The 26,051-nt window shown below is 39.0% G+C and overlaps 2 protein-coding genes across 3 annotated transcripts in view; one reads left to right on the forward strand and one right to left on the reverse strand.

The window, feature by feature from the left end:
* eipr1 (EARP complex and GARP complex interacting protein 1) overlaps positions 1-19,061 on the reverse strand; it is a 69,844-nt gene extending 50,783 nt beyond the window's left edge. The window contains exons 1-4 of the mRNA XM_042500795.2: positions 18,888-19,061; positions 18,585-18,668; positions 5,933-6,065; positions 1,486-1,642 (exon numbers count right to left, since the gene is read on the reverse strand). Of these exons, the coding sequence (XP_042356729.1) occupies positions 1,486-1,642; positions 5,933-6,065; positions 18,585-18,668; positions 18,888-18,929 (416 nt within the window). The 5' untranslated portion in view covers positions 18,930-19,061. The remainder of the gene's footprint in view (positions 1-1,485; positions 1,643-5,932; positions 6,066-18,584; positions 18,669-18,887) is intronic.
* Positions 19,062-19,150: 89 nt separating this feature from the next.
* The window catches only part of trappc12 (trafficking protein particle complex subunit 12), a 46,189-nt gene continuing 39,288 nt past the window's right edge, over positions 19,151-26,051 (forward strand). The window contains exons 1-3 of one of the 2 annotated variants that reach the window (XM_042500384.2): positions 19,151-19,280; positions 19,762-21,087; positions 23,802-23,918. In XM_042500384.2, the coding sequence (XP_042356318.1) occupies positions 19,771-21,087; positions 23,802-23,918 (1,434 nt within the window). In that variant the 5' untranslated portion in view covers positions 19,151-19,280; positions 19,762-19,770. Of the gene's footprint in view, positions 19,281-19,556; positions 19,582-19,761; positions 21,088-23,801; positions 23,919-26,051 lie in introns of those variants that run through there. The other variant, XM_088087968.1, reaches the window with a different exon arrangement.

Below are 26,051 nucleotides of genomic sequence, written 5' to 3' on the forward strand. Positions count from 1 at the left end.
CAATTCTTAGGTGAAATGAAGTGTAAGAGTATTTAACTGTAATGGAAGGAGTCTCTGTCTGTCCTTTGATTTTCTAAGCAATCGTTCATCTGATTGACTTCACTCTTGGTGGGTGTATTGCTAAGGACCCAAGAAAATGCAGTCTTGAGTGCGAGCTCTTTGAATCCACAGGGTATATTTATTATTGGTTATGTACACAATGGGTATTCTGGTGTGCTGAATCTGCTGGACCTCTATCAACTGTCAAACCACTGACAGGCATACTGGGTAGTGCTTGCTCTCCGTCACTCACTATAGTACACTCAAGAACAGATGAAGAAAGAGAGACCAAAGATGTTACATTGCAGCCTGCTCAAATATTTTGAACATGTGGGATGTAACTTTCAGAGTAAGAGGTACTGTTCCCAGAAATGGCCAGGCTTTGACTTCATTGTCAATGTTTGTCTGAGCTTTTGCACTGCTAAGGGACCCAACTACGTCATTGCGAAAGTATTGTTCGGGACACAAGGAAGCACAGTGTCGAGTGTGAAGTTGTTTTTAGATTCTAACTCCAGTATGCTGCGTGAAAAGTATCAACTTTTACTTTATTCCACTGAAGCGCAATACAGAACATAGCTGCTATATAAGCTGAATGGTCTTGTTGAAGGAAAAAGCGGAGAAAGTGTGTGAGACAGTCAACAGCTATTTAATCATTATCATTTAAAAACAGATCTCTGTGTTATTTGGAGGCACGAAGAAGGCATGAAGTCCCCTGCCTGTATAAGAATAGTTAAATGAAAGAGCAACTTAATGAGCAACATCACTGGTAGGCCTCCACCAACCAGTCAGGTTGCAGACATGAGTGCAAACTGCAGTTCCAGGGTTTGAGGGTTGTTGAAGGCTGTCATAAATCGAGCCTTCATTTTCTCAGGAGGTCGTACTAGGTGGCAGAAATAATTATACAATGAAAGCGAGGCTTCTAGGGAACCAATCTAAACACTGCTGGTGTCATTATTCTATAGCTATCACATTGTGCAATTAACATTAACTTAATCGTGATAAGTAAAACATAAAATTACTTCCACTTTAACATTATACACCAAAGATTTTGATGCAATCCATGATGATCACATTAATGATGTTAATACTAGTTTGCCTACATTTGTATTAATTACTGTTTCATGAGAATATTAGGATTATCACAACTATGAGAAGGCCTTACAAGGCCTCTCAGGCTTCTGTTTGTGGTTTATTTGGACCCCATTATTAGACGTTCTGTAGTCCGCAGACATAAAATCCATCAGTGTCTCCCACAGAATTAGTGTATGTGTGATGAAAGCAAACTTTTGTTTTCTGATTGTTTTGGTCTGCCACAAATGAATGTGTGGGTGACCCTGAACCATATCCTATCCCACAAATATGCACTGGAGACGACTGTGGATCAAAAGAAGAAATGTTCTTGCATCACTTGTACTGTGAGTGCCACGATTCCCCAGCAACACCTACCAGGCAGCGTTGCTGTGGGCGCTGTCGTCTAGGTGACAAAGCAGTTCCAGGGTTTGAGGGTTGTGGGCGGAGTCATCAGGTGACTCATGGCTTCCTGTCTCCCAATCAGAGGGCATCCGCCATACTGCCGCACAGGAAACCACCCTGCTGTCACTGGCTGGAGGGGGAAACACACACACAGTCATTCACAGATTGTTAGAGTGCAGTGTGTGTGTGTGTGTGTGTGTGTGTGTGTGTGTGTGTTTGCGTGGTAGACAGGCGCTAATGCGGTGACGTGGATACACTTTCCTCCAAATCCACATCACAAATGAGTTATTTTGGCACATCCACACCAGAGCCAGAGCTGCTAATTGGAACCAGTGGAGTAAATGTAGAATTGATACAGTAATTGGACTAAAAGTTTGAGGCTGGAGGGCATAACCAATCACAGAAAGAGAGAGAGAGAGAGAAAGAGAGAGGGAGAGGAAAAAACAGAGAGAGCAAAAGAGCCTAATTTCTTTTTGGTGTAGATATTGACAGTGTGTGGGCAGGCGTTGGGCTATGAAACACTGGCGTTAGGCCTATTTGTCAAATTAAAAAGCAGCGTGGTGCGAGTCCACAGGCTCTTGAGTGGTTTTAGACAACCTTGCACTTGGAGTAAGTGGGCAAGCAATCATCTTAAACAAAAGCCTTTTCTTGCTCACATATTAGAGTGCCGGTGGGAGGCGGTATGGAAGCGCTATATGAACGCACTTGTGTATGTGTGTTTATACATACATATTTGTGTGTGAGTGTGTGGTGTGCGGAGCAGTGCATAGTGGGCTGTCTGAGCTCCAGCCCAGTCCAGAGTGGCTGTCATCCTGTGAATTCAAGCATGTAGAACTCAGCTGACAGAGAGCGAGAGACAGAGGGGGGAAAATGTGAGAGAGCAAGGGAAGAAAGAGGCTGGTGGAGGATTTGGAGGGGGGAGACAATGACTACATCTCTCCCAGAAGGATCTACCCCTAGAGGCCTACAGTGCACTCTGCTCCCGTGTGATGGAATCTAAGCCACTGGCAAAAATGTCGTCACTGTCAAGATCTCTTACACAAACATAGCAAAAGTGGCACGTAGCAATTCTAAAAATCAAAAGCATGCATCGCCTAGAGTGTATGGCCATATCCACAAAGGGATTGCGCTGCTTTTGCGGTTGCTAACCCTGTGCAAATGAGAGGAAAAGTTAGGGTGCAATCCACAAAGCAAGCAAAACTGCACTGCCAAGCAAACAGTGTCCTGGGTGCACCTGTCTCATTTGCATGTATGTAAGTTAGGAATAAAATTGCCCCTGTCCTATGTAAATAAGCCTTGTTGCAAGTACCATCTAATTCAAAAAGAACAGTGCTAATTGCCACAGGCAGTTACAGTCATGCTATTTCTCTCTCTTCAAAGCTCATGAGCTTTGATTAATATTGATTTGATATTGAGTGATATTATGGGCAAAATATACAGTCAGAAGGGGAATCAAGTGGGTTTTAAGCTTATATCGGATTTTCTACTGTATAAACGTGGGAACTGTGTGTAACAGCCGACCTGTATGGATGTGAAGTAGAATACAGAATATTCATTACAATCAAACCTGGCCAATCCTCTTAATGAAGCAACTGTATGTAAAAGCGCATGGCCTATGTCTTATTTTGGAGACACATGTAGAGTGTCAGCTGCTGTGAGATGCTGGAGCCAGTTGCAACACACAGCCAACTGTGGGCAACAAACAAAACCGACACTTTCTGCAAAATTTTGTGATTTTCATTATGAACCAATCTGTGTTCTAAAATAAGGAGAAAAGTATGGAACACTGGGAAAAGATCCACTTACACAATTAAATGCAAGAGGAGGGCAAATTGCACTCTTTTGGGCGTGTTCACGCTGGCATATAATAAGTGCAAATTCTTTTTTGTGTAGGGTGCTTAAATGGCATAGATTGCCAGTGCTAATTCGGTGCAAATCATGGTGCTATTAGGGGCGTAATCCATATATATATATATATATATATACATATATATATATATATATATATATATATATATATATATATGAAATAATATTTTTAGCTGATTTTAGCTTACATACTATACATGCACTATGGTGCAAATATGCTTAAGTTATCTTAATTAGTGTATCATCACCAAAAATGTTTTGCTGAATAAATATCTTGGTTACAATTTTTCAGTAAAAAATTGTAACCAAGTATTCAGTATTCAAACTTAATTCATCCTTAAAGGTCCTGAAACCTAAAAAGTCTGGGTGATGGCACCCTGCATGAACTTAAAACTTTCTGCCTGTGCTTTTTTTCCTGAAGTACGCAGGGCTCACTGGGAACAAGCTGATGACTTCTGTGCACCAGTCCGCTTTTATCAAAATTTGAAATCTATGACATCTGTGGGGTTGTGTGCTCATGTTGCCAGGTCACTGTCACACAGTCATGATGAAGCTGATTAGCGAGTGTTGAATTCTTGCAACTTTGAGATTGTTTATCTCGTTATGACTATTTAAGGAAAACTTTTGAAACCATTTTTTTCAGGGACTTTAACAACATGTAATTATTCACTTATTTATTTATTTATTTAATTATGTTAGATGTTATGTATAGAAAGGAGCAATATTTATAGTTATCGGGTAGTTTAAACTGTTGCATACTGACACCAGTATGATGCTCAAAAATTGATTAAGAACTATATATGATTTAATTGCAGATAGCAATAAAAAAAACAAAATGATTGTGGTTAATTGTTTGTCCAGCACCCCGAAAGACTGCTGGGAAACCAACAATAAAAGACAGTTTGCAGAAACACAGTAAATGCAAACCAACCTCTACAAACACAAAAAATCTTCATTGGCATATTTCATATCAAATGATTTGATGCTGTTTCAAGTAGTTGAAAAGCCTTGCTGTATCACACTGTTTGAAGGGCTGACCCTGAAAGTCGAAGATTGGAATTAACACTCAGAGACCCCTCAGTCACCTAAGATTCCTCAAGTTGAGCATTAGTTTTTTTCAGTATTTCATTTTTAAAGACATGATGCCATTTGAGACAGCTGAAAAGCGTGGCTTTGTAGGAGGAGGAGTCAGTCACTGTGCAGTGCACATCTGGGGACATCTCTGTCTCCAAACAAAACTGCAGAGTCAGCACTCTTTGCTTTCAGGCTGCACACCGGTACAGGCAGGTTTGGACACAGATCCTGGGGGAGTCTAAATGAGATGGGAGCAGCTGCCCAAAGAAGAGAGGCTTTGCCTGGTCAGGCTCAAAGATACTTGTGTTTACTTTACAGCTCACAGCAACTTAAAACTGAACGGACTCTCACTTTTGTTTGATATCTAGAGTTAACAAAAAATGCTGCACATTTCCAATCCGCCATTAGAGGAATTAGTATGCATTAGCGTGGAGGAATTACTTGGCTTGTTATATTACGCAAACGTTACTGTCACCTGAAACGTCCTGCTGAACCACATTCAAACTCTCAAACTCAAAGCTCAAATATTTGTATTGAACAGCCGAATCTGATTCGACTGACATAATTCAGGTACAGCCTTAATTGTTGTTGTCTGATGCAATAAAAAAAAATTTATTCTTAACAAAATGTAAAGTTAAGTGTTTCCAGTATGTTGTAGTGCCATTTTAAAAACTATTAAGCATATTTTGTTGATTATTTGGATAATATCATGAATCTCAGTTATTTTGGAAGGGATAATTGCAACATAAAATTTTCATATTGTGACATGGCTAGTATGTCTTAATTATACAACAAAGATGTGCACTTTTATCTTGTCAAGTTTTCAATAATTGGGATAAATCTCTTACAAATGTAAAAACTGAGAGGGTTATAGAGTTTGTAAATCATGATTGTTAATTGGTGCTTGAAGCTGTTTCTTCCTGTTACCACAGCTGGACAAAAGCTGAAGTATAAAATGTTAAAGTGAATGCCGTGTATCAAAATGAGAATGCAAGGATGACATGTCTCAGCTAAACCAAATTGCAAAGTCGTTCCTTTTGGCTATAGCAGGTTTTACTGCCTTCGTCTGTACTATTATTAATATTATTATATAACATAAAAGCGCAGATGATGTGACCTTCAAAGCTTTTCTCTGGCCTGCCAGTGACTTTGCAGCTGCGGCCGTTATCCCTCATGTGGGTCATCATGTCCACACATTAGTATTGATTCTATCAGAGTCTGAACATGACTTCTAACACAGTTGCTGCTGTCGGACGTGTGCAGACAGACTGGCTGTTATTGATCACCTGTTAAAGACCAATTACATGTTATGACTCTCAACTAAACTGCATGAGGTATTTAGATGGAAGAGACAAACAGAGGGAGAAAAGAATAGGAAGATATGCATAAAGAAACAAAGACAGAGAAACAGAAAGAAAGAAAATGCATAAAGAGGCAGTGAATGGAGCCAGAGACAGAAGGAAACAGTAGGACTCACTTTTGTTATAGCAGGTGGTAAGCACAGCCTTATCTGCAGGACTGGCGCCAATGTGCCATATCTCCCCAGCTTGGTGCAGAAGGACATTCTTATTAATGATGTTATTCTCATCATCAAAGTCAATGATGTGGATCTGCAAGAAAAGCAGAGACAGAGAGGAGAGATGTGTTGAGGATGAAGCTGGAGTTAAAACACTGCCTGCACCTCCCTCCCTCCCCACACACACACACACACACACACACACACACACACACACACACACACACACACACGCCTCAGTTCAAAGCTCCACTCGCTCCTCTGATTCCCCCGCAAAAGAAGAAGGTTCCTCTTTTTAATATGACAGTAAATGTAATTTCAAGGCAGGCATCTCTTTGGTTCTTTTTTTCCCCCCGTCAACTTCATACGGCTGAGGACTTTTCATCTTGATTTGGCCTTTAAAGCGGTGATTAAGACACTTTAAGAAGCCATGTTGGATTCATGGGAGTTCTGCTCATGACATGTCGAAGGAGTCGGAGGGAAAGGTACAACAAAAAGGAAATCGATAAAACTCATTCCATCCTTTTTTTGAGACAAATGGCCCTGCTAAAAGGGGCTGGGGATGAGGTGCATTATCCAAGAGAGCGTTTCTGTGAAAAGGCTTTAATTGTGCAGTTTTAAAAAAGACATTCTGTTGCAGCTGATGATCATTTAGCTGCAGCGAAGCGTACTCTAATTTCACAGGTCTAGGTTTGATCTGCATAGTGTGCAACTTATTGGTTGAATGAAGTACGACAGTCATGAGTATGGCAAAATCAATATAGAAAACACATTTTTACTTCAGTGTTAGAAGAATGTAACTTTGTTTCGGTCTTAAAGTACAGTTCAAGGGAAAAAAAAGATATAAATATCGAGTGAAAATCCCAAATGCTGTATTCTCAGTGGTGTTAACATGTTGGAAAGGTCAACAAAGATAGTGTAGAAAATTTGAGCTGCACCTTGCATCAGAAAGGTTATTAAAGTTACTCTCAGTGGAGAACATGGTGTTCCTGATTGTCCGTGATGGATTTCTTTGTGATTCAAACTGGTAAATGCAATAAGGAACCTTCTTGCTATTTAATTCAAAGGGACTTAGATCAAACATGTCATCCACTTTAACTGAAAACCTTTCTTTCATATTTGTTGAAGAAAATGTAGCTGCTTGGCCAGTCAAGGAAGTTATGGATTTAATTTTTTTGCTTGATTTGTTGTTGTTTTCTGAAGTTTGGACAGGTTGTCTGTGTGACCTTAAAGGATTTGGGAAGGTTGATGAGCATTCTGGGCCCATCTAAGATCAGGGAACTGGAGTGATAAAACTCCAAATCAGGTTCAGTTAGGTGTGTTTTAGGACACAATCTCATCTATTTCTTCTTCTTTTTCTATTTCTTCCTTTCTGGTATTCTTAAAGACACATTTAATTCAGGGTTTATCAATTAATGTCTAACAGCAAAAACTATGGTCTTTGTGCAAAGTTTTAGACCTAGATGCACAAATGTGTGTGCAAATATTGTGCAGGCTTACACATATTTGTATATACCTCATTTTGTCATGCTGATACACATTTGTTTGTTTCTCAAAAATCACTAAATAAACAATATAAAAAATACTCAAAAATATCAGAGCATGTTATTTGTTGTTGATGTTTTACCTGAAAACTTTTATTTCATAATTGTTGTAAAACATACTGCTGGTTGGCCAGTCATAGAAGTTATCGAATTAATTAAAACATTTGTTCAAACAACAGGAGTGCAATGTATTTTGTAATTAAGTGTTTTTGCATTTTTTAAACAGACATTTGGGAGATACTCTTCTTTCTTTCTAGAGTGTTCAGAGCTTGAGCCAGAGGGCTATTTGCTTAGCAGCTCTAAAGCTAACTGATTAACTACTGATTTACTTTTCAATCTGTCAATCAAAACAGAAATGTAAAAATATAGTTTTAGGGGACGTTCCTGGGATTTTTAAATTTTTTTTTACGTCTTTGGAGATAGCTGCTATAGCTCTTCTTTCTGTCTTTATGCCAAGCAAGGCCAACTGTGTCCAAACTTTGGCTCCATACCCTTTCTCCACCAATATTAGTGTGTTAATGCAGGTCCTTTGAAAGTAGAAAATCTATCCAAAAACAGGCAATAGAGTCCATCCCCATTGCCGGTAAATGCAGTTGTGTACACAGTTCTGCAAAGGACAAGCCTTTCTGTTATTTATTTTATTTTTTTCTGGTGTGTCATGCTGGACCTCCCGAACACACCGATAAACTGGCTAGTAAAAAGTAGAAAGCAGCATGGAGGCCAATGAAATTTTTTTTATTTTTTTATTTTTACATCTCTTCATATCTCTTAGTTATTCAATCTCTCTTTCAAACTCAGTGCTAACTTATTTGGAACAATGTTCGAGCCCTGCCTGGATAAACATGGACAGCATTTTGTGGTGGCTTGTCATTGCATGGTGCAGTAAGAGGGGCAAAAATGAGCTCGTCCACCAGAGAGTTGTATTTCCATCACTGCTGATCGGAGCTGCAGCCCATAAATACCCATGACTGCAGAGTCATTTGTCCCCGGAATGAATGCTGATTTTAACCTTTCTTATTAAAGGCCAAATGTTAGTGGGTTTTTTGTCCAGTGGGATAAGGGCTTTACTCACAGACATGAGTGTGTAAAGTATCAATCTTCTCATCTAATTTGCAAGAAAAATATATTATATATGATATAAAAACATAATATATAATAGGTTTATTTCCCAAAATGAAAAACATTTCCTTTAAGATACATCTTAAAACAGATTTTTCCCTCAACCCATCAAATATCAAATCCCACAGATGTGTTGGAATTTCTGATGTGCTCTTTGTGTATGAGGTTTGCATTTTTTAAATATAATACAGTGAAGCTGCAGGCAAATTATAACAAGGGTGGAGAGTATTTATTTCCAGTTTTATTGCATCCCTTTTAAATCAAGCAGAATAACTTATGTTGAAACCTTGAAGTACACAGCACAAATACTATGTGGAATAAACAGGAATTCAATTTTTGCATAAGCTGAAATCTTTTGTGCTAGCTTGTGAGCACAAACAATGCTTATTATACACTGGTTATTCCAAAAAAAAAGGCTGTAAAAGGGCTAGCTGGGGCTTGGTTATATAGAGAAAATCTCAATATCTATATTGCGATGATATTGTAGGTTTAACTGTAAGTACTTTCACAATTTATTTACACAATGAGGTTTTTAATAAATAATCATCAGTAATGTAGATATAACGACTAACTGGGAAAAGGCAAATAACAGAATGGCTAGAACAGTCTGGTAAGTTCAGAAAATCACTTTACTGTGATGCAGAAAATAGGAAAATACAAACCTGATGACATTATGATATGCAAACTCTAAGATGATATCTTCTCTCATAATATATTGCCCATCCCTAGGGCTGGCTATCAACTTAAATACTATTTAAACTGTCAGATGAGACATAGAATGCTTGCTGAAACTAATAGTCCTCTTTTCTTGCTCCTTGATTTGATGTTTTTTTTTATATAAAAATTTAGACTGCATTTTACACAGACAAAGATCTTGTACAGATGCTTGTATTCAAACTAGGTATGCACAATAATATTTGCACATCATCAACATCTACCAACACTGGCTTTAAAATGAAATACTGGAATCAGTCAACATGCTGATTTCTGTTGATATCACAAACCAATATTTATTTTATTTTATTTTATTTATTGACAAAGTGACAGCAACGCTAAGCTAAAGTGTTTTTCTCATTTTGCACAATTAATGAATATTACATACACTGAAAAGCATTGTATTTCATGTCTCCATCTGCTGGTGGGCCATCATGGTAAGAGTATGCATAACATGATGCTAATTCCACGACAGAAAAGACTCGATCACTAAAAAAAGGTGGGGAAAATAAAGTGGATATATCGATATCAATATCAGTCATTTGTAAATTGAGTTGTTATACATCAGCATATCGGATTAACAGTTACACCTGAGCTACTATACATCAATAGACTCATACCTACAAGACTCACACTTAGTTTCCCTGACCTGGTGTAATGCTGAGGCTCGTCGGCTCTTGAAAACGCATCAACAGCTGTCTAGACTTTACTGCACACAAGTTCAACAAACAAGCTAAACTTTTATCCATAAGAACTTAATGGAAACTCCTCCTTACCAAGTTCTTTTCATTAGATGGAAATCTATTCTATGAGGGCCCTCAACTGAATGCAGTTCAGGGCCTACAATGCAGTAAAACAGTGAGGGTCTCAAGGTTTGATCAGACAATTAATGGCGGTTTCTCCCATAAGAGAGACACTTACAGCACCTTGGGGGACCGTTAATGGGGTTGCACTGGACAATAACTCCTGCTAGGCACTTCCACTCCCCTTCCCTGTACTACTTTTACAGGCTGAAAAAGAGGATGAAAGGAGGGGGCGTGAGGAGGAGGAGGAGAATAGCATCGTAGCAGCAGCATCCTTCAGCCTCCTCAAAGTCAGCTAGGCGGCTATTAACCTTGGGTTGGACTGCATCGAGCAAAAAATTATTACGCAAAGTTATAATTTTATGGTGGTGGGGGAGCGGTACAAATAAATTCAGGCTGGCGGGACAGGGTAATTGGAGGGCCTGGTAATAGGGTCCCCCCGAATGAACCCAGGTGTGAGGGGAGAGAGAAGTTCCAGCCCTCCTCCCCCAGGTGATTTATCCCTCATTCTTCCAGGCCTGGGGAGTGACTCATAGCCTTCAGCCACTTGGGCACCCAGCCCAGCACTTTTAATTATGTGCCGATGGTGGGAGGAATCGAGGCAGGGAAGGGGAGAGGAGGGAGATTGGGAAGAGGGGGTAAGGGAGGGATAAAGCCAAGCTGGCTCGTGGCCCCCCACTTCAGGGGCCTCTCCGCTAAAGCTCTTTAGCCGCACAGATGACAGTAAGCGGGGCGGAGGAGTAGCGAGCGGGTGAGAGGTGCCAAGCTCGGCCGCTTTATCTCGTTAGCAGCCTTAAATGCCATGCCGACGTGCCCTCCTATTTGTCATTCCAGCTATTGGTCTCTGAGGGATTTGAGAGGTGCTCTGCGAGTTAAGAGAGACATTTCCACCCTGCATTATGCTTAATGGGAGGTGGAGAGGCCAGCAGGCTTATGGATACAGCAGAAGCCATCAGGGCTGAAATGCCCATCGAAAAAAGATTTTTCACATTGCAAGTTCAAACTGAGACGAACTGAGCTAACCAACGTTGGCCGGCAAACTTATGCAGAGTGGAAAAGACAATGAGCTTCATGAATAAAACGGGCTGCACCGACTGAACCTGAGGTTCAAATGCAGGGTCATCTCAAAGAATAAAACCTAAAAGATGAATAATGATCCCTATTAGATTTTATGGCTTTGGATGCTCTTTAACATAATAATGTCAGAAAACAAATCACAAGTCAGTGAAGTATACTTTTAACAGTTTAACAACAACGGTTTGAATTCTGTTTGCTTTCAAAGTTGATAACTTGAGTAAAACAACATGCAATAAATGACAAATAAGCTATCAGCAAAAAGTAATGGAAATCCATTGAAACTAAAGGCCTTATACTGAGTAAATCTTGCAGATTCTTTACATACCACACTGTGCCGGACCAATCTATTAATTAAAAAAAAATGCATGAATGCATGATGAATCGTAACCCTACAATAAAGCATGACGAAAATATGGGTGCAACTTCCATGATCACATTGCACAAATGCTGCAAAAGAAAAAACATTTTTGCCGAAGAGATGTGCCTCCTTTAAAAAACCTGCAGATTACACTTTCGCAATGACCCATGTATTTTGGGCTCTCTCATAATCTATTACATATGGTTGGTTTGTAAAATTTTTCAAACAAAGAGTGTCATACATTATGTCATCCAACCAGATCTGAAGGAAACAAGGGAAACAAAAAGGGAAAAAGTCTTATACCTTTTTCGGGTGGTCACAGTACAAGCCTGCTTTTACAGCCAATGACAGTGAAAGAATTCAGTGTCATATTCGGGATATGGTGTTTACATGAGCACATAGAAATCAGGTTATTATTATTGCCTGTATACAGTACATCCCAGTTTCTTTGGGAGTAGTCCAGCAAGCATATTGAGGTCTCTCATAAACTGAATATGGCGTTTAAATGCTCAAACACATAAACTGGATAATCTAAAACCCAACTCATAAACGGTTTACTCATGGCCATGTTAACGCACTGATTGATATATAAAAAGAACTTGATACAGTGGAGACAGACCCTGTTAATTCCTATGAAAGTGGCTAATTGGTGCACGAAGCCAAAAAAGTTCGACTTCATGGGTATAAAATTACCAGCATCTTCTTGCATCAATGAGAGAGCAAGTATACAAAAACTTCCAATGGCTGAGCTGCCTACTTCCAGTTTAGCCCTATGCCAACTTGAAAAGGAATAGCACAATTATATTGTGAGGGAGGGAAATGAGTCATTTCACAGGTGGTGTGATACGCAAAAAATTGTATTAGAAGATTTAAAAAAATGTCTCTTTCACAGTGTAAGTCTATGGGAAAAAGTCCGTTTGGCCACATGGCATCATGTGATGGACCTTGAAGTTGTAATTCGATTAGTAGAGATAGTGGCACACAATTTGGTACACCAAAATAACAAACAACTTCCTATGATTTGCACCACCTCTAAATAAAAAATCCCACTTGTACACCATGCACTCTGCAGTGGGCCCCAAAATGCGAGAATTTCCAATATGGTCAGGGCTCTGCTTGCACTCATCAGCCTGCTGCCATTAAATTAGAGACCACTGACTACATTAAGTAGAACCAGAATCCAAATTAAATACAAAAATAAGAATCTTAACTAGTAGGAGGAGTAGTACCCCACTTACAGTGCAATCTACTTTCTTCTACTTTCATCTAAAACATCACAAAAATGCAGTTTACCATGGCCTTAAAGCAAACGGACCAACGAATAAATGAGCAATAAGCATGTTTATCATCACATAAATCTAATGACCGTACTACGATTAGATTACCACTACTATTGAAGAATAGCCTCTGGTTTTCTTGTGTTTCAGCTCTGCTCTCTTATGCCAGAATGGAGGAAAGTGTTAGGAGGAGTATATTAAGCTACTGACAGAGTGTAATAAGAAATCACACAGATCGACTGGGATGCATTGTCACCATTCCCAACAAGCTCTGTATTAGACTCGCTACACAAGACTTGGATTGAACTACGTCTGTATTCAGTGCCAGACCGTTTTCACACTGAAGTCTGCCAGAAAATAGGCTCGTTTTTTTTTCAAGGCAGAAATATATCTCTGTGTCTATCTCTCTTTGTGTCTCTCTCTCACACACACACTCTCTCTCTTTCTCAGAGAGCTAATTATTTCTCCCCCGTTTAGAGCCAACTGTTTCTATCATCTGTCTCTATAATGACCTCTGCAAGATGTGCATGCATGCACACACACCCCTCTCTCTCACTTCTCCTCCAGCAAACACGCTCACAGCACCCAAAAAAAAACCCCTGACCAACACTCAGACATACAGAGAAACCATACACACATCATGGATGCACATGCAACAGATCTGACTACATTTAAGGACAGCAAAGCTTTTGCAGCTTATGTGTGAGGGCTCGACTGAGGTTGTCTGTCTTATGTCTGTGCTCCCAAAATAGAGCTGAAACAACTAGATACATTGATTTTCCACTGATAAAAAAGATGATGAATCACTTATCACCTAAACAATTAGTCAGCTGACAGAAAATTAATTCACATTTTAATTAATATCAATTTATTCAAGAAAAAAAAAAAACATTCACTGGTTTCAGCTTCTCAAATATGAGAATTTACAGCCTGTTCCTGTCTTTTATTATGGCCACACTTTTCACTGTTTTCGAATATTTCATAGAGTGAACAATTAAGTTAGAAAACGACAGCAGTTCAATCATTTTATCAAGAAAAAGAATTCCCCATTTGAGATGCTGGTTTTACATTCTCAAATGTGAACTGTTGCCTGAAAAAAAACAGATAATGTTAACTTTGGCCATGAGAAACTATGATGGGCATTTTGTAATATATCCTGACATTTTGTGAAAAACAATTAATTCACTTAAAGCTATAACTAATGATCACTGTGCTTATTTACTATTCGGTTGATTTCCCCTTAGAATTAATTGTTTGGTTCATAAAATGTCAGAATATAGCTGCAAAAAATAATCACAAGAAAGAATCCCAAGGTAACAGTGTTTCGTCCTGCTTAGATATTCCATTAAGAATAATGCAAATCAGAGCAAAGCAGGATATCTTCACATCTGAGGGGAAACTCTGGTATTTTTCAACCTGGATCCCATTTTTGCCATGTTATGTGTCTAAGTGACTAATAGAGACAACAATTTAACATTGAACAAGAGGGCTGCAGCAACAAAGCTGCAATGTAACCACTCTGGGCAGCTTATACATGTTTGACACTATTACAGAAAGGATCCCTACAGAGAAATGTAACATTTTTCTTTACATTTTGCTTGATCCAGTTTATTTGTAAGTGTGTGTGACAGAGTCTCACTCAAAGAGAAGTCTTTTTCTGAAATGCTGCTGACTTTTTCACATTTTTTAAAATTCAGTTGAATATCCAGCCATGACACTAAGAATCTTTTAGATAACACTAAGTTTGGCTTTCTGTACGCCAACACAACAGATCCTTCCAGGCACTTCAACTCTCACTTATGCTTTCATTGTTGTCTTCCTGCAACAGGTCACCTCTTGCAAGATTTCAGAAAGAAACTTCTCCTTGAGCAAGACAACAAACAGACCGGGAAGGTAAAGAAAACCTTTATCAGACATACATCAACGATGCATAATTGACCCTAGTGGTAACATTCGAGCCTGTTTTGAGGCTGCTGGCTGTAGCGCTCTCACTAAATATATTGGATCAATTTCAAAAATTGTTACCTTCATTAGCCACTTAAACATGGAAAAACAGGGTCCAGGTTGAAAATAGCAAAGTTTCCCTTTAAGAGTTGAGAAGCAACAAATATTCTGCATTGTTTCATAACAAAAAATCAATTATCAAAATTGTTGGAAATAACCTTTCACTGTTTACACTCTAATTGTTTCAACACTAAATTGATTAAGCAAAAATGTTATTGTCAGACTAATTAATAATTAAACTATTCTATTCCCAAGACTTGAATCAAAAGCACACACACATAAACACTCCACAAAGACAATTCCTCTATCAAACCAAAGAAAAATACAACAGAATATGTGTTATCTATTTTCCTATCAAAAGATAAAGAACTATTCAAGACCAAATATGCACTTAATGGCAGCCTTGGCAGGTGTTGCTTTAGGACTGGCAATGAATAGTATGAATGGAGAAAGAAAATGAATGAGCTTCAGTTTACCCGCAATACAAGGTTACAGAAAAAAATGCCCATTTGTAAATACTATACTTGTTAATTATTCTTTTTCGTTTAGGTGGTTGGTTTTAATGCTGAGTCAAGGTTTTTCATTTATTCGGTATTTGAATATTTAACATTTATTTGTCAATATGAACCTTCTTAAGCACTTTGTTTTTAAATCTTTTTCTTGTAGAGGTAACCACAATGGGCCACTCTTTGCAATTATTCAAACTTCATATGCTTTTTAGTCCGTGAAACTTAGATCTCAAATATGAGGAATTCCTTTAGGAATAAAATATTCTTAAGGCAGGAGGGAGTGGACTGTTGTCTTTCTGTGCACTTTGGCAATTTGGGTCTATTCAAGCAGCTGTAAGCACTTTCTCCTAATTGCAGGATTAAGCTGTATTGTATGACAACACCCTAACAGAACGTAGCTCATCCTTTCTGCACTTAAATCCTGACTGCCTAAAGAAAAAAGTCAAAGGTGACCACAAATAAATCTCCTGACTGAAACTACAGCTGTCAGGTCTTCGGTCAAGGTCTTAGGTTTTATGCCAAAATTCAGTGTTTAACTCCAAACTTCCTCCAGCTCAGTGATGGTTAGGAGTTTTTTATTTATTTATTTAATTGGCCCCTCCAACTGCATGTCATCATGTTGGCCCGCATCATACTCTTCTGCAGAAACCTAAGAGTCATCTTTGACTCTCATCTGAATTTTAAAAGTGAAACGCGATGCAAGAGGTTATTTGGTCGTGCTTTTATCATTTAACAGAGATACAAAAACTAGTCTGTCTGCCTCTCTGACCTGGAGGAAGTTATTCATGGCTTTATTTCATCCTGTCTCAATAACTCTGACTTTTCTCACTCTATACTACATGTTATACTACTATGAACAAGAATTTAATCATCTGCTATTGATTAAATAAACAGCTTTACATTTAAGTTTTAGAAGAACAAATAACCCTTATGTACTTGAGATCTTTTGACCTTGGAAAGAAAACTTAAACTGTAACGTGGATTCTTTGCGAAGGTCTGAAAAACACATAAAAAATGTATTAGTGGAACTGTTTGGGCTAATCTTCAAACCTTTAGGCAAATTATACACTGCTTACCATTTAGCACAGCTCTGATATTTATACACGCAATGATTTTTTTCTCATTCTTATTCTAACCTCTTGGTCTCAGGCATCAACCTCCGCCGTTACTTCCTTTTACAGCCAAGTAAACTTCTGGACAAACAAACACTAAGATTTAATAATTGTAATATCCAAAAGAAGTATAACCTACTCAGTTTTCACAATGCTATTACTTACTTAATTAATTAATTACTCCAACATCACACACATTCAAACAAAAGTGTGAAATGTAGCTCCACCTATATTTAATGTTTTTTTTAAGATTATATTTTTGGGGGTTTGCCTTTAATTGATAGGACGGTTTTAAGTGTGAAATGGAGAGAGAGAGAGGGGACGACATGCAGCAACGGGCCGAGGCTGGAATCCAACCTGCAGCCGCTGCAGCGAGGACGCAGCCTCTGAACATGGGGCGCCCACTCTATCCACTGAGCCACCCGGCACCCCTGCTTCCCCTATTTTTAACACTTTCAAAACTAACCTTCATCATGCAGCCACTCTACCTGACGTAAATCAGAAGGAAGTTGTGTAATTAAATGCTGTAAGATTTTTAACAAACTGCACTCTCGCTTATCCCTTTTCACCACTTTTCTTGCTGCTTTAAGAAGCCCTTCAAAATTTTAACCTTCGAGCCCGCAGCAAATTTGTGCAATTTTCTTCAAAAATGGCAAAAAAGAGCAACTTGGTAAGATTTAGAAAATAGTTTTTTTTTTTAGAAAAACTAGGGAAAATGTCAAGGGAAAAAAAAAGAAAAAGGGCAGGAATGAAATATATTTATAATAATATAATTACATATTATAAATTGTGTTACAGAATTATTATAATTTTAAAGCACCTTAATCCAGTTTTTTCCCCCATGTTTTTGTTTTCTTTTTTTTTCAACAAAAATCCAGCCAATTTGCTCAGGTTTCAAAGGGTCAAAGACACAACCCTTTCCAATTCACTACCTAACAGCTCAAGGCAGATTCCCCAGAACTGTATATATGACACTGACTAGTTATTATTTGTATATTAAGATAATGCTATAAATATTTTTGCACTCTGTTTTGTTGGTTTATTTGTGTGTTATCATGTTTGTTTGTGTTGTAATTTCTGCTATCAAGATTCTGAAATTCCTACCTTTGAGACAATACCTGGAAAAAAAAAATATCAAAATTCAATAGCATTTTGGATATCATGGGAAAAATTGAAATTGAGGGCATACAATTTAAAATTTGTATTTTTTCTTTTGTTGTAATATAATAAGGTTACAACATGACAACAATGACTTTTCTTTTCTTAGTTAGTAACAGAAAACAGCAAATTGACTGTAGTATAAGAGAAAGCGAAAAGCGCAGCTGGTAGTGTACTGATAGTGTGGAAAATAAGTATTGAAATCATTTCAAATATTCAGTATCAGTATGTATCTAGAAATTGATATTGATGACAACATAAATGTGTGTATAAATGTGAATTTCAATGTAAATATCAATACTAGACTTGTACCTTTTATATTGTTATATTTTATACTTTATATTTGTATCTTCTATTTTATCTGTTTTCTTTTTTTTCTATATTTATGTTGCACCAAACCACGAGAACAAATTCCTCGTATTGTGTTAACTATACCTGGCAATAAATCTTTTCTGATTCTGATTCTTTCTGATTCTGATTCATAGATGTCACAGATAGCTCTTCTTGTTTTTGATAATAATATGGACCACTCTTTAGATTTCAAACTGTAACACATCATATAAATGATTATTTGAACTATCAATGCCCATCAAGGCACTGGTGTTGGAAATTAGCTTCAGCTAGCACATCTGACAATGCTTCTGTAACTGTTAATGTTTATCTGTCCCGCTTCCTTTCACATAAACACATAATTAAGTTTATTCTACCCACTTTTTGATTAATTATATTTCTGAAATATCAATATTGTAATTGCTTGTAAGAAAAAGCTCTACTCTCATCAACGTTAGCAACAAATAGTCCAAGTAAAACTCTGTGCAGCCTCATATGCCTACATACATACATACATACTTACGCCTACTCTATTTCCTCCTGTTGCAGATAACTTCCTTCCCATCCGGCTTTAAATGATATGAGATGTCTGTCATGAACTCTCTTACCTGATTGTCAAATTTCAGTGACTGTGTGCCCACAAGGAAACGAATGGCATCAGTTTCAGCTGTCTGGGCAGTAAGAGCTCGTGCCTAGGACACACAAAATAACACGACTGCTCATTCATATAAAAACGTTTTTATGAGAAAAAAATAATGCAATAATTTAATGGGGAAATGATAATTGCTACAATAACAGACAGCACTACAATATACAAGCGAACGGAGTGACGGAGTAGCCAAGAAAAACAGAATAGCACAGATATAGGTAGTTTCCACTCAGGTAAATGGTAATAAATGGTGTGACAGTACCTGAAATTCGAGACCATAAATAACGGGAGCGTCGTCCTCCATTTTGTGCTGTGTCTGTTGCCAGAGTCAGAGTTTTCTGGTATATTTGTAAAGACGTAGTGTTACGATAAAAGCACCATAAATATAATGTAACTGTGCTACGTACTGCACAAAACACAACACAACAGCTTTACTTCCGCGATTTCAAAATCGTAAAAACCGAAGCGTGCGACTAAAATTGTGCGTAACGACAGTCTTGCAACTCTATGTAGTCTTTTTTAAGTACGTAGAAGAAGTCGAGAATACTAAAAGAGACGTCGACATGAAATTTGTCTGCTCTGGACCACCGTACATGTGGATTTTGTTTGGATCAGCGCATGCGCAGTAGAGTTGTATCTGTCAGACTGCAGAAAGGTAAGAAATATTCCCCTGATTCGTTTTTTATTTGTTGTCTGTCTTTACGTTGTGGCGTAATAGCACGGTAACATTAATATGTTTCGTGGTTTTCAAAGCGAGGACAGCATTATTCGAGCATTTGTTTTACATTTGCAACCAGCTGCTCAGCTAAGTTAGCTTACGATAGCCAACTGGCTAATGTAGCATTAGCAACTTAGCCAGAACCAAACCGTCAACAAGCCTCTGATAACTCGGCTGACGGCTCTCTCGTGACAGCACTTTAAGCAGAAATAAACGGCATCAAGCCTACTAATGCTTTGTACGTGTAGTTTAATGCTGACGATAATAGCTTGTAAAAAAAAGTGTTTGCTTAGAATGACAGGAAATGACTTGAAAGATGCTGCACAGTGTTGTAAATTAACATGTAGCATATCAGTCTGTTACTGTTGGCATAACATGAAAAGGTTAATGTTATTTCTCCCTGTGTTAAATCGTCCAGAGCAGTAATATGGATAGTGGGGAGGCTCCTGCTCAGCGGCCAGTCACCTTGGACATTACAGTGGAGGATGTAACCAAGGAAGCCCCCGGCCCAGACCCTCCAGAGCCAGCCACCAGCCAGACCCCTTCCAGAGAAAACCTCATTCCCCAGGAGGACAGCATCGACTTGGGCGGGGACTTCGCTACCCCTCAGGAGGACAGCAGCGCCACACCTTCGGAGAGCCTCATGGACAAGCTCAATGACCAGATGATGGAGAGTGTTATGATTTCTGACTCACCTAATAACAGCGAGGAGGACGATGTAGCTCCCATGGACTCCTTTCTGGATGGAGGAGAGGAGGAGGAGAATGCACAAGAGACATCAGGCGACAAAGAGGAAGACAGTGAAATTGGACAGAATACAACTGAGATTACAGTTTCAGTTGAAGAGCAGGAGAAAGACGGTTCCGTGGAAAAAGAAGACGAGGACACAAAGGAGCAGACCGACACACAGGAGCAGGTCACAGCCTCTCTTTCACCTCAAGAAAATGTGCAGAGCCCATCTGATCTTAAAAGTGAGGAGCCAGCACCACAAGAAGTTAAAGGGACAAGCCCAAAAGACGAACCTGTGCCGGTGTGCACCATATTCAGCCAGGGCACCCAGCCGAAGTCTCTGGTGCCCGATGGCTTCCAGCCCACCCTCATCAAGTCCCCCAGCTTCAGCATGGGAAGTGGTGGAGGACATGATGAGGTAGTGACCCCCAGTAAACTGACGGCTCCCCTTGTGTGTCAGCCCAGCCCCAGCCTCAGTAAGTTCTTCACTGACAATGGACAGGTCAATCCAGCCTCTGACTTTTTTGATTCCTTCACCGTCCCCTCCTCCTTTATCTCTGTTTCAAACCCAAATGCTGAGGTCCCTCCTGGTCCCAGCCCAGCACCCATAGTCCCCACCCCTGAGCGCCAGCTGTCTTCCACTTCCTCCTCCATCTCCACCCCAGGAGGACCTCTGGACTCAGGTGCTCCTACCCCTAGTTCAGTGTTTAGTCCTGCCCCTACGGTAGCCACCACCAAGCCCCAGCCTCCTCCACCCCAGGCAGCCCCAGCTCCAACTCAAGCCCCTGCCCCAGCTGCCCAGCCCTTTAACCAGCTCCAGGCTGTGTTTTCTGGCAGCGATGATCCATTTGCGACAGCGCTGAGCCTGAGTGAGGTCGACCGGCGTCATGATGCCTGGCTGCCATCTGAGGAGACCAGGAAGGCGCTGATCTCTGTGGCTACTCAGCAGTACAGCCCTGCTTATGTGGAGACCAACAGACTCACCATGCCTGGACTCAAGTTTGACAACCTTCAGGTGAGACACGCACATACAGAGTAAATTCTTATCATACAACATGTATTTAGAAAGCTCTGGGAGCAATCTTTCCTTTTTAAAAATGGGAAAAGATGCAGGGGATGGATGCCTTATGCTATAAGGGACATTCACCAATGTAAAACTTGAAATTCAATTAACTTATTATGGGAAGTGTACTCAGCCTGCTTTGACATCTATATGATCCTATGTTTTCTATTCCCCCCCAAAAGAGCCTTGATGTTTATAGGCCCTACCATAAAAGGGGTCTCTAATAAAGCATATATTAAGCATAATGTGATATGTAGGATCTGTTGTCTTTGGTACTTGAGCCATACTAGGGAACACAAAAAATCAAGATACCTTGGCCTCTGCTTCCTCCTTTTTGACCATTGCTTTTAAAGAAATCAGTCTTTTGCGAAGCTCCCAAACCAACTTTGTGAAAGTGCAGTACTAAATCAGCGAAGTAGCCCTTTATATATATATATATATATATATATATATATATATATATATATATATATATATATACACACACACACACACACACACTACTAAAACAAGGCTTGATTTGAATCCTATATAATGAAATGGTGTTTTTGAGTCACTGTTACACAAAACTGTGTTGTTTAAATTAAAGAAAAGAAAAAAAATATTTCTTGCATTGTCTCCACAGCTGATATCTGAAACAGGAATTGTTATCATTACTACAATATTTAGGCTGCAACTAGTGGTTAGTTTACATGGCAATTAATCAACAATAATACCTATTCCAAGTTTTAAGAGCCCATGGCCACACTTAGAGAACAGCCATCCAAGTTAAACCCAAACCCAAATTTAATTTAAATTTATAAAAAAAAACCACACAAAGTAGAAAATCATCAAAGTTTAGACTCTCACACCTGAAAATATTCAGGTTTATTCTTGTTTAAAGAAACAGTGTATAAGGTTTAGGGAGAGTTAGTGGCATTAAGTGGTAAAGATTACAGACTGATTAGAGTTCCTACAGTGTTGACAAGGTTTTTTTTCTAGGAGCCGAATTATTTGCAGAGGTCTCTTTCTTTTCCAAAACAATTGGCCCGGTTGATTTACGCTGGTAAAATCACTGAGTAAAGCAGTCTTATGTTAAAAATCAGTGTTTCTACTACCCTGTTTGGCTCACAGCAGATGGGCCTGCTTTCCCAGAACCTGCAAATTTGTGCTCACCTTTTTTTTTTTTTCTCTGATAACTTAATGTTTACTCTCCTAAATTTTGATCCAGACGTTCAGGGTTTTTTTTACGAGGAGCTGAATTATCCACAGAGGTCTCCTCCTCTCCCAAACAAACAGACAAGGTGATTTAATTGGGTAAAAACACTAAAAAAAAAAGCAGTTTCACCTTACAAAATCAGTGTTTTTGTGTGAGGCTCTCATCGCAGAGGGGCTGCAAGCTACAGAGGCAGATGCAAAAACACGATTGGCCCTAACTAGAGCCAGTGTTTGGTTTGTCCATTCTGGGCTACTGTAGGAAAATAATAGTTTAATTTGGGGGACTCTGATGCTCCCTATGTAGACATGAGTGGCTTATTCTAAATTAATGAAAACACAACCATTTTAGTTTTCAGGTGATTATATACAAAAAACTAATAATATTATATTCAGTTTCTCCTATTATATTCCCCTAAATCCTACACACTGGACCTTTAAATAACCACATTGGTTGTCAAAATTGTTGCTGATTAATTTTCGATGATCAGCTCATCATAACGACACTAGGGTTCTGATAAGAAAGCTTTGACACGTTTTCTATGACAGCGAGGACCCAAGGTAACAACCTTGATGCCAATGATGGAAACACTTGCAAGGCACTTTTTGTGCATTTTTTATGCTCATTTCGTACATTAAAAGATTGCAGTAATTTGTCAAAAAAAACGTCTGATCAGTTATGGCAAGACATTTATTAGCCTCAGGCTCCACCTTAATCATTCTTATTTGAACAAATTCTACCATTTTATGATCTTCTTTTGTCTGGCAAAGAAAGTCAGCGGTTTCAGTCTCCTGCTCTGGCACAACAGATAGCATGGAGAGACAGTTTACTGCTTTACTTTACTATACACACACATAAACACACCCTTCCTTTGCTCCTGTGTCAGCATATCATGTTTTTTTCTCATAAACATCCTCTGAGCTCCTTCAACAGTAACATTTATCTGTAATAACAACTCTGATGAAACATCAATTCAGTTATTTATTCAATTGAATCTTATGGTGTACGTCCACCTCCCAGCTTAGATTGTGTTCATTATCCCCTCAGTGTGTTTGAATGCCTGCTTGAATAAATGAATAAAAATCAAGGACTTTTTTCCGTCATCTTGGTGTTTTTGCCCACTAAGAGTCAGTTTTCAGCAAACAAATTAGATCCACTCTAAAGCTGGATTAAAGATAGCAATTTCTGCAGTTTGTTCTTTGTTCCGCTCCTGTTTGAGCTGATATTGTTTTATTGATTTTAATTCTGTCCAGATCTCGGGTTGTCCAGATCAAGTTCTTTTTTTTTTTCCCCCAATCCACTTCATTTAACATAGAGTAAGTACTGAGCTGATGTTTTTAATCCTGCAGGTAGTACTCAGGGTCTTTGTGTAAACACCAGCATGACAAATTTCAGGTCTCCTACTTGTGCACATCCATTACGGCCTTTTGCATGATGTATAATTTCGCTGTGTGTGTGCATTTTGCTGCAGGGCGACGCTGTGAAAGACTTAATGCTTCGTTTCCTTGGAGAACCAGCTGCAATGAAGCGCCAGGTCCTCACCGCCAACTCTGTGGAACAGTCCTTCACAGGCCTCAAACAGCTCATCGTAAGTCACTCACCGTACATACTTATGTATGACTAATTTGTTCATGTTCACCTCTGATGTGCAGAAAATCACTGTGTGTCAGTGCCTTTACTGTTGTAGTAGATTCATCATTATTTGAGCTTTGGTGCTCATTTTTCATTGACTTTGTCCTTGCATGATCTGCATGCAGTTGGAAGAACCTCTTAGCTTGACAGTTCATTCTTGACCCTGGAAATTGCTGTGGACAAAATGATGCCCACTCAAGGTCCACTCATGTCTTTGTGCCAGAGTTTTCAAGTTAATCATACTGTCTGCATCAGCAGAGTACCTTTGCTTAGGTGTCATGTTCAACGTTTTCATTATTTTCATCTTCGGTACCACGACAACTGAGTTATCTTCATCTCTCATTGAAGGCTGTATAGTATAGTTGAAAACTTTATCTCTGGTTTACCCTTCACGACAACTGGAGACAGGAATTTATTTTTTGTTTTACTTGGTTTTGGTTTTACAGTTTACAGATCCGCTCTGGTAATTTTAAACATGTTTGATATTTAGGATTTAAAATCTAGATAATAACGGTTATGATAACATGAGTATGGAGCAAGTAATAGTCTCCAGTCTATCTCTTGAGGCCAACATTAGTGAGTATACTACTGTTGACAGATATTAAAACTTACGATTAAAGTCTCTGTTCTCACTGAGGAATACGTCTCCCCAACCATATTCTCATCCAGTCTTATTTAAACTTCTGCTTTTTTCTTTATATTCTTTACATATACTATACAGGATTTTCATAAAAAAAAACAATATATATGCTCGTGCAGATGTAATCCCTCTCAATCATCACGAATGACCCACTAGAAGTGTGTGGTGGCATATTTTTCTGCAGTGTCTGCCCTCTGCCTGTTTTTTCTTTTATTTTCTTATTTTCTGTTGTCAGGATGTTAATGGGTGTGGATCCCCACAGCACTCAGGTGTGGTTGGGGCTGTAAAAAAATACAACATGCCTGACTGTAAGCAGCAGGAATCAAAGAGACATAGTCCCAAAAAAGGCAAATACAGCAAGGTTAAACTCCAGACAAGAGTGACTCTGGGGTTGGCTTTTTATTTTCACTTTTGCTGCTGAGCATGTTTATAATCAGTAAAATACATTTATCTGTAGGCTTGGGAAGTATGTAATATTTCATACCTTCCTAAAATTTCACAACTGTATATGGTATATGCCGGTACAAGTGAGCGGGGCTACGCGGCAAAGTCAAACTAACCCAAACCATCTTGGTTACTCTTGCTAGTAATCTAGTTAGCAAGTCCACTATTCCAACAATCACCAGCTCCGGATTGGTGGAAATAAATCCTTAATTCACACATTTAGATTAAAAAAAAAAAAACATGTCATTAATCCCCACAGTCTCTCTTTGCCGTTGCTGGCCACAGGCTGTTTACAGTCCTGTAACTTATCCCTGCACAACCCGGTGTCGCGGTGTCTTTCAGTTCAGCTGCCTGTTCCACCAGTAGAGACCGGAGACTGAGCTGTGGTGGTGCATGTTTTGCACTGCATACAGTGAGTTTAACAGAAAGAGGAGCGCCGGTATTTATGACAGTATTGGAAAAACATACCTTCCGGTTTTCTAAATACCCTGGTATACCGTAATACCGCCCAAGCCTATAGCGTAGTATATCTTTAACATTACCTCAAGTTGTCACACCACGACAGTCTTTGTTTTGCTTCCCCAGACCTGGTGAGGTGGTGCATTCATGTTGCTTCTGGCATAATAATCGTATTAATATGCTGAAGTGTGTGATCTTTTCAAATCATGTCATGTGTGCATGTACAAGATTATAAAGACTATTGTCTGTGAAGTTTCTCCATATGTGTGTGAAGCAGACCAATTTCAAAATCGGTTTGGTTCCTTCTAGTCTGGGCTCAGCTTAAGTGGATCTTGAGAGGACATTGTTAACTCAACAGCTTTGTAGTATGTTTAAGTAAAATTGTATGTTAATAGTTACAACAGAGTGTATTTCACATGGAACAAAAAAGAAACAAAGCCTGCAATCAGTTGCAGGTCAAAATTAGACTTACAAGTTTCACACACCAGCCGTCAAGAATACTACAAATATCCCCCACCAAAGACACATAGCCTCCATCACACACAC

The sequence above is a fragment of the Plectropomus leopardus genome, chromosome 14 (assembly GCF_026936395.1).
Source record: "Plectropomus leopardus strain MGB_pleo_1.0 chromosome 14, ASM2693639v1, whole genome shotgun sequence".
NCBI lineage: Eukaryota > Metazoa > Chordata > Actinopteri > Perciformes > Serranidae > Plectropomus > Plectropomus leopardus.